General features: G+C 49.0%; 1 protein-coding gene across 1 annotated transcript in view; it reads right to left on the reverse strand.

The window, feature by feature from the left end:
• Positions 1 to 7,495, reverse strand: part of LOC147912869 (CD177 antigen-like) — a 48,035-nt gene extending 40,540 nt beyond the window's left edge. The window contains 1 exon segment of the mRNA XM_087421931.1: positions 7,345 to 7,495. Within this exon segment, the coding sequence (XP_087278057.1) occupies positions 7,345 to 7,495 (151 nt within the window).
• Positions 7,496 to 9,847: the final 2,352 nt, after the last annotated feature.

Genomic DNA, 9,847 nt, shown 5'->3' on the forward strand with positions numbered 1-9,847 from the left:
GTTTCTGGGGGAGGATAGGAGCCTAACTGAGGTGGGCATCTCACTCATGGTGCAAAATGACCTCCATTCATAAAGATATGAGAAGGTTATTCTTCATCTGGATAAAGCCAATTAACTAACACAGATGGTCACCCCAATTACCAGGAGTACTTAGGATGAACTCTGTGTGACCAATGGTGCCATCAAGTTCTCCTTCTTGAGAACTTGTATTGTTTGTCTTGAGAACATGTGTATAAGGGGTTGTATCTGCCTGGCTAGTTAAGGGTGAGCGTTCCTTCTGTCTTTGCAGTTTCTTAGCAGATTGCCTGTGGTGCAATCACATTCTGGTTTAATGCTTATTCAATAATAAGACTGTTTTTTTTCTCTTCTAGCTGTGTGGGGAGGTTTTCTGGGTTGGGAGGAGCCTCTGTGTTTTTAAATTTTTTCCTTTTTTATTGAATATATTTGATATATAATATTGTGTAAATTTAAAGTGTACAATATATTAATTAGATACATTTATATATTGTAATATGTAGCGATATTTAGCACCTCTATCACATTACATAATTATCCTTTCTTTTTAGTGGTTGGAGTAATTAAGTCCTTGCTGTCCCTTAGCAAGTTTGATGATGATAGTACAATACTGTTGTCTATATTCATTATACATACTGTGCATTAGATCTCTAGGGCTTCTTTACTCTCTTTGTGAGTTTGTACCCTTAAACACCATGTGTCTTATCCCCTCCCACCCCATTCCCTGGTAACCACTATTTTACTTTCTAATTTTACACATTTGGTTTTTTTAGATTCCACATATAAGCGATGTCATACAGTATTTGTCTTTCTCTGTCTGACTTATCTCACTTAGCATAATGAGCTCAAGGTCCATCCATGTTCTCCCAAATGGCAGGATTTCCTCCTGTTTCATGGCTGAATAATATTCCACTGTTTACATGTACCACATCTTCTTTATCCATTGTCTGTTGATGGACACACAGATTGTCTCCATATCTTGGCTTTTGTGAATAATGCTACAATAAACCTGGGAGTGCAGATATCTCTTCAATATCCTGTTTTCATTTCCTTTGGTTTTATACACAGATGTGAAATTGCTAGATTTGTTTTTAATGACCTTTTCCTGACATCCCCGACTTCAGAATTTCTAAGACATCTCCCGGCTAGCCACTCTTCCTCCTTTTTCAGCTGTTTCACCCAGCTTTTCAATGTGGCTGTTCCCCAAGGTCCCCCTCCTTTCACTGTTCACACCCTCTCCTATCTTCATTCATGGCTTCACTTCTCTTCCTTAAGCTGGTGGCTCTCAAATCCCTGACTCTAGGCAGGACCTCGCTCCTGAACTCCAGGCTCCGGTATCCAACGTCCATTCGGCATCTCCACTGGGATGTCACACTGGAAACTCTTGTGATGGACACAGTTCATGTTCTGGCTGCCCAGCACATTTTAAACACCTTCACTATCTTTTGGGAGTTTTCTGCCTTTCCAAGACAGAAAGCTCATTTTCCCAGCATCCCTTGCAGGAATGACACAGACATGGGACCCAGGCTCTGTCAATCAGATGCACCCACACAAGACACAGGCCCGGAAGCAAGGAGCAGCACAAAGCAGAGAGCACATGACACTGATCGTCGTGAGTGAGGATTGGTGGTGGTGGTGATGCAGGAGCTTCTGGACTCCAGGGCCAGCTTCAGCAGTGCAGTGTCCATTGTGGTTTCAATGCCCAGCAGTGGGGCAGAAGATCTTGATCCGAGTTGCCCTGTGCCTACAGTCTGGGCACCGTCTTGGGCCGTGTGGCCTCCAAACCCGCTTCTCTGATCCCTTGGAGCTCTGCGGTCTGCCCACAGTGTGCTTCGATCAATTCCTTTTCTGTGTCCACTAGTAGGAGTGAGCTGGGTTGTTTTCTCCCAAATCAGCTCTTGTCCCTGGTTCGCCCTCTTGGGGAAAGGCACCACTGTGCGCACCCAGTCCCGCACTCTTCTTGCCCTCGACATCCAGTGGTCACTCATTCTTGGCCTTTCTGTGTCCTAAATCTCTCTTTCTTCTATTTCCTCTTCTCCACACTTTGGCCATCGCCTAAGTTCAGACCACCATCAATTCTATGAATTTATGCAATGGCCTCCCCCATCTCTCTGTCTCCACTGGTTCCCACCAGCCTCCAGTCCATTCTTTTCTCTTTGGCTGAGATCATCTTTCTCAGGTCCACCTCTGGTCTGGTTACGTTTCCAGACTTCCCCAAGTCCACAAGATCCACACGGCTGAGTGAGGCATACAAGGCTTTGCATGATTTGGCCTCTGTAGTCCTCCTTAGCAGGGGCCCTGCCTAACCCCAGCCTTGAGCTATATTACATTTTTTTTAACTTAATTTTGTGAATACATATTATATTTACATGGTCCCATGTAACATAAGTGTGTATATGTGTCTAAACATGAAAAGTCTTTGTCCCATCCCTATTTTTTATCTATCCAGGTCCCCAGTGGTGACCTCTGCTATTAGCGACTTACAAAGCTTTCTACAGTTTCTTTATGCAAATCAAACAAGAATTTTTAAACATTGTAGTAAAATACACGTTACACAAAATTTATCATTTTAACCATTTTTAAGTTCAGTGGCAATAGGTATACTCACATTGCTGTGCAATCATCATCAACATCCATCTTTAGAAATTTTAAATCTGAAAACTCTGTACCCGTTAAACACTAACTCCTCATTCCTCCTCCCCCCAACCCCTGACAACCACCTTTCTACTTTCTGTCTTTATGAATCTGACTACTCTAGCAATCTCATAGAAGAGGAATCATACAGTATTTGTCCTTTGGTGTCTGGCTTATTTCACTTAGCATAATGTCTTCAAGGTCCATCTATGTTGTAGCATGTGTCAGAATTTCCTTCCTTTTAAGGCTGCATAGTATTCCATTGTATGAACACACCACATATCGTCTATCCACTCATCCATTGATGGACATTCGTGTTGTTTCCACTCTTTGGCTATTGTGAATAACATTCCTATGAACGTGGGTATACAAATATCTGTTTTATTCCCTGTTTTCAGCTCTTTTGAGTATATACCCAGACGTGGATTGCTGGGTCATATCATATTTCTATGTCTAATTTTTTTGAGAAACCACCATACTGTTTTCTATAATGCTGTAACATTTTACATTCCCACCAGCAAAGCACAAGTGTTCTAATTTCTGCACATTATCGCCAACACTTGCTATTTTCGGTTATTTGATAGTAGCCATCCTAATGGGTGTGAGGGGGTATCTCATTGTGGTTTTGATTAGCATTTCCATAATGATTAGCGACATTGATCATCTTTCATGTGCTTATTGGCCATTTACGAATTATTTTTACATTTACCCCTTTGTATGCAAAAGGTAGCACACTATACCCTGTTCTATCGCTTGTTTTTGTCACGTTATAGTTTATCCTGGATGACTGTCCATATCAGCAGACAGAGAGCATCCCTCATTCCTCTAACAGCTGCACAGTATTCCGAGATATGGACCACGGCTTATTCAACCAGCCCCCCTTAATGAGCAATTGAGTCATTTCCAGTCTATTGCCATTTCTAACAATTCTGCAGTGACTTGCCTTGCACGGATGTCATTTCACGTTTTGCATTTCCCAGAAGGGGACTGGTTAGTCAGAAAGTAAGTACATTTGTGATTTTGATGGAAATCGCAAAACTGCCCTCCTCCAGGTTGTTCCCCTTTGCACTCCAACTTGCTGAGACTGACAGCGACTGTCCCCACACACTCAGCACGTGGTGTGCAAGCACGTGTTTGAATTTCTGCCAAGCTGATTGAGGAAACACATCTCAGCATCATTGGACTTTGCCTTTCTCTTAGTAAGGGTGTGGAGGGCGGCAACAAGGGTCATTTGCACTTCCTTTTCCATGAACTCCCTTTTCCTTATGCATTTCCATGTTTACCCATCTTATCTATCCCCTGATGAATCAAGCATTCTGTCTCCTCCAGGTCTTTCCCCATGCAATTCTCCCTGCCAACATCCTCTGTTCCTTTCTAGACTCAGTTCCAATGTCACCTCCTCCAGGAAGCCTCCTCAGATGTTTCCAGACTGGATTGACCCTTGTTTGGTTGCCCTTGTCTGAGTCCCACACACTCTGTGGGTGTCCTTGTCATGCCACGTGGGTCTGTGTTGTAAGTATCCCAAGGCCTCTGGAAATGGGTAGAATGTCTGAATGAGAATGAGGGAATGCACACGAGTGTCTGAAATGTACAAAGGGCTGAAGACATCAGGGGCTGATATTATCATTACCTTCAGATCAAACCCACTTCCTTTTACCAAGCAAGAGCTACTATGTGCCACACTGCACAAAATACACTTTATGTTCACTATCTCACTTGACCCCAACAATGACACTAGGAAATAAGAATCATCATCCCCATCTTACAGATGGGAAAGCTGAGAGCTCAGAGGGTCCTGCATGCTGTAGGCGGCAGGGACTCCAAGGATCATGGTCTTGCTCATCTGACATAAATACCTACCTCAGAGGCATAGGATAAAGAAGTTTAGACATGGGTAAAATCCCCACCCTTTGCCTGGCACATGTGGGTGTTCATTAAATGCTAGATTCCATGTGTGAAGAACCTGGGCCTCAGAGTTGTTGGTGTTTGCTGGCTCTGACTTGTTGGTGGAAGAAGGCAGTGCCCACCTCCCAATTCCCCAGCCCCCACTAGTTCTAAGGGATGGAGAACATGTCAGTCAGAATCCAAAAGCTGCTCCAAGTATTTTAACAGTGAGAATTAAGGATAAGAGCCATTGCCCCAGGGTTGGAGAACTGAGAAGACACAGAGGGAACAGAGGTGGGAACTTCATCCAGGTCCCAGTGGGAAACAGAAGCCCTGGGTGGGGAACCCACTTGCCCAAGGTCTCACAGGCTCCCTGGAGAGCCAGGCACTAGGACCCTGGGATCCAGTCTCTCAGTTCTTCCCATAAGCCCAGATCCTGGAATCTTAATAACAACAGGTAATATTTTCAAGCATTTACTGTGTGCCATGCTCAGCTCCAAGAATCTTACAGATGTTAACTCATTTCATCCTCTCAACAACCATATCAAGTAGTTATAGTTTATTGTCTGTATTGTGCAGATGAGGAAACTGAAGCTCAGAGAGGTCAAGTAACTTGCATAAGGTCACACAGCCAGGAAAAGGCAGATCTGAGTTCAAACCAGGCACTGTGGCTCCTGAGCCCATGCACTTGACCCCTACACACACTGCCTTTCCCCGTGAGCAGGGACTGGAGTGGATGATTCCAAGGACTCTTCTCACACGAACCACTAACTCTGTTACATGCCAGACACTCTACGCATTTTGTGCATATTTACTCAATTAATTATAAAACCAACCCTATGAGGTAGATGCTGTCCTTGTCCAATTTTACAGACAAAGAAACTGAGGCCCGAAGAGAATGAGTCATTTGTCTGAAGTCTCCTTGATGGTCAGTGGCAGAACCCCTTTTGTGCCCATGTGCCTGAGCCAGAGCTGGGATCTGAAGGGCTGTTCTCTTAGAGAATAAAGAAGTGTGCCTCTATCCGGACCTCCCAGCTCCAAGTTTGGCATTCTCCCCATCCACCATGCCCTTGAGAAAGTAAACGTTAGCTCAGTTGTGCAACTCCGCCCCACCATTCATCACCCTGGAACAACAGGTGTGGATAAAGCTGGGTGCAGAGTCGGCAGGGAGCAGGGTCTCCCCAAGGGATGTGCTGCAGCTGTAGGGTCCCAACTCTCCCTTCCCTGAGTGAGTACGGCCTTCTTACTCACTTGTCCTCTTTCTAAAAATTCCAGAAAATGCAAACTAATCTATAATACAGAACGGAGATGGAGGTTCCCTGGGAACGCTCGGTAGGGGGTCAGAGGGGCAGAATGAAGAGACTACAAGGGGTCACAAGGGACTTTGAGAGGAAGGGACATATTCTCCACCTTCACTGTAGTACTAACGTCTCTGTGCGTGCATATGGGGAAAAAGAATAAATATATGCTTTCCATATGCTAAGTTTATTGTATGTCAACTATAACTCCATAAAGCTGTTAGAAATCATATATAGACATATGAAATATTGCTTGAAGTTTAAGTTAAATTAAAAATGCAAAACTGAGTAGCATTTTTTCTTGCACATGTTCCTGCTTGTCCAGCAGAGGGCAGCAGAGCTATCCCACTGTCTGGAGCCTCCCCAGGGGGCTGCTGACCTCCCTCAGCATCGCCCACAGCCCAGCAGGGTCTGTCTCTCACCAGCCTCACTCAGTCCACCGTCCTCCTCGCTCTCCAAGCTCCCCACACTGGACCCTCTCAGCCCCTCCTTCAGCCAGGCATCTGCCCTCCTAAGGGCCGGTCCCTTTGCAGACAGCTCCTCTCTCCACACCCTTCGTCCTTCATAGGGTGAATGTCTATCCACACGTCAGGTCTCAGCAAAGGTCACTTTCTAAGGGGTGCTCTCGGTGATCCCCAGACCAGCTGAGACTCCATTACATGCTCCAGATGCACTAGACACTTTCCCTTCTCAGCCCTCCTCTCAATTACAATTAACTCCTTAGTTCCATGATTTTCTCTGAGTGCCTGTCTCTCCCTGTCACAAGGTAAACTCTGTGACCCCAGGGCCCACGTGTGTCCTGTTGTCTGTGGAGTTCCCAGGGCCCAGACCAAGGCCTGACACGTCACAGATGCTCAGTAAATACTCATTAAATAGATGAGGGGAACCACACAACAGAAGCCTGTCATCGCCGTGTGACACCTGGGGGTCAGAGCATGTTTTGTGTAGACATGGGGGCACTGGTTCCAGCATGGGAGGAGGCCAGCAAGTGCCTGTGGCTGTCCCAGGGATGGGTCTTTACCCCTTGTAGACTCAGCAGGGAGGACAGGGGCCTCCTAACAGTGAGGGGTCAGATCCCCATTGATTCCCAGAAAATCACACCCCCTCCCCATCTCTTTTTTTTTTTTTTTTTTGTGAGGAAGATCAGCCCTAGCTAACGTCCACGCTAATCCTCTTCTTTTTGCTGAGGAAGACCGGCTCTGAGCTAACATCTATTGCCAATCCTCCTCCTTTTTTTTTTTCCCCAAAGCCCCAGTAGATACTTGTACGTCAAAGTTGCACATCCTTCTAGTTGCTGTATGTGGGACGTGGCCCCAGCATGGCTGGAGAAGCAGTGCGTCGGTGCGCGCCCAGGATCCGAACCCGGGCCGCCAGCAGCGGAGTGCGCGCACTTAACCACTAAACCACGGGGCCGCCACCGCCCTCCCCATCTCTACCTTATGAGTGACTTCTCCTGTCCCCTGAGAGCCTGGGCCAGCAGCCTGTGTTTCTACTCTTCTCACAGAGACCTGACCTGGTACAAACTCTGAATTCTCAGCACCAGGTGAAGATACCACCAGGAGAGGGGAGAGCCCCACCTTGACCTCAAAGGAACCAGGGGGAGACTCTATGTCTCCAGGATCGCTGGCCTGTGGGGATACCTGGCTGTCGTCCCCTGAAGACATCTCATCAGCCCAAGATGTCCAGGGTACAAGGGGAATCTCCCACTCGGGATGTGACAGGAGAACTAGGATCTGCATTTGCTTCCCTCTCAGAGGGGCTGAGAGTCCCACAGAGGCCTCCCCTCTCCTAACAGAGGACCCACAGGATCCCCTGTCTGAGTCTCCCATGTGGTGTTGCTCCAGGTCCTGGGCCCTATGGAGAGGCCTAGAGCAGGTGAGAGACAGGGACACAGACAACTCAGATGCAATGCCCCAGTGCTGTGACGGGGGAAACACAGGCCATTCTGGGGACCAGCCTCCCAGGTCTTGGAACTACCTAGGGTTCCTTGAGACCTCAAGAGACCACTCACTGGGCCCTTCCCTTGAAACCTCAGGGCCAGAGAGCTCCTGCTGAGGCAGCGCCTCCACCAGGCAGCACAGGACACTGGATCAGGAGTCCACTGGACATCGCCTGTCCTCTCCCTGGGCTCACCCTGCACCAGGATGGAGTCAGGAAGCCTGGGGACCTGGAGTGACAAAGACCTGGGCTGACAGGCCCCTCAGCCTGGAGGTCAGAGCCCACCTGCGTCCAGGCCTCAAGATTGCTCACACCTCCTGGAGCCTGGTCAGCATCCCTGGTGCAGCCCCTGACATTCGCTGCAGGTCTCCTCAGGCCCTCCAGGGGGCGACATTGCAACAAACAAACAACTTGCGGGAAATTAATGCATCATGTGGCTTGGCTGAGGAGGTGGAGAAGGAGCAGGATTGCCATCCCTTGGTCCAACTGATCCTTCTGGGCCCCTCTTATGTGTCTGCTCTGCCATGCCTGCCCCTTCTAAGTGCCTCAGAGCACCCTGCTCTGTCAGGGGTCCCTGTGCAGCTCTGCACTCCCCGCCTGGCACCACCCATGGGGAAGGCAGAGTGACCACAGGAAAGTCAGCCAGACAGAGGACAGAGGCCCCAGGATGGTCAGGGAGCACATGGACAGGCTCCGAGCCACAGCTCAACCAACAGACACGAGGAAGGGGGGTGGTCTCCCTGAAACCTTCCCGTGAGGACCAGGAAGCCCACAGCCACCTGACCTCCTACCACCACCGTCCTCTCACCCAGGACACGCAGGAAACCTCTCCCTTCACACCCAAGAACTGCAGCTCCTTCTGAGACATCAGTATTCGGTTTCTGTCCCTGCAAGCAGAGGCCAGGCTAGTGACACCTGGAGATGGAGGGTGGGTCCCCTCACCAGTCATCACTCAGCTTGCCCCTTTCTCATCCCCAGAGTCATCTCTGTGACCTTCCTGCTGGGAGTAAATCCAACCTTCCCAGAGCATTTGAGGACACTGGGAAGACCCTGGTGCCCAGATGGGTTTCTGTGTCACAAACAGAAATAATCTCCTGGGTTTGGGGACCCCTGGGTCTCTGTGTGGTGCTGACAGAGCCCAAGGCCAAGACGCAGCAGAGGCCAATGCTGGGGCAGGTGGGTCATCTTCTGAGGGGACAGGGGTCTCCATCAGCCTTGCTATTGAAAGTGTGCCCCACAGGCCACTGTGATCAGCATCACCCGAGAGCTCGTTAGATGCAGACTCTCGGGTCCACCCCACAACTGCGGGGTCACAATCTGCATCTTAACAGAATCTTCTGACTCTGAACAGGAGAACGGGAGAGGCTGCCCCACCCCACAAAATGGGGTCTCAGCCTGGCTGAGTATCCAGAAACCTAGGCAGCTGCTAAAGTAGCATTTCTAAGGTGTCACCTGCACTTCGCAATCTTTATAAAGTTCCACAGGTGATTCCAATGCACAGCGAGGGTGACATCCCTGTGACAATAGCTCCTGATGGGGCCTCCTGGGTTCCTGCTCTAAATGGAAAAGTCAGAAGGAGATGAGAGAGAGGGAGGGTGATGCTGCACCCAGACCCAGAGCTGTGGGGTCAGCCCGGGACACGATGCCCCAGACTTGTGCTTGTCCCAACAAAGGCGTGTGTGTGTGTGTGTCTGTGTGTGTGTGTGTGTGTGTGTGGTGGGGAATGACTGCTGAAGAAGGCAGAGGAGTCCGTAGTTCCCAGGAACAGAAACATAGATAGAAAGGAGATAGAAAGAAGGGACAAGGCAGGCAGGAATGAGGGGAGGGAGGAGGAGGGTCCTGGGCAGAGGCCCACCCCTGGCCCACGTGACCAGGTAAAGTGCTCCTGCCCAGGGTGGAGGCCCAGCACTGAGGGAGGAAGGACAGCAGAGCCGAAGCATCTGGACAGCAGTGCTTGTGAGCATTTCTGGAGCCCAAGCTCTTCTCATAGACAGAAGGACAGAGAAGACAGCAGCCACCATGCAATCCCCCTCAGCCACTGCCCACAGAGGGGGTGTCCACTGGCAGGGGCTCCTGCT

The sequence above is a fragment of the Ceratotherium simum genome, chromosome 33, assembly GCF_057802395.1.
Source record: "Ceratotherium simum simum isolate JZ-2026a chromosome 33, ASM5780239v1, whole genome shotgun sequence".
NCBI lineage: Eukaryota > Metazoa > Chordata > Mammalia > Perissodactyla > Rhinocerotidae > Ceratotherium > Ceratotherium simum.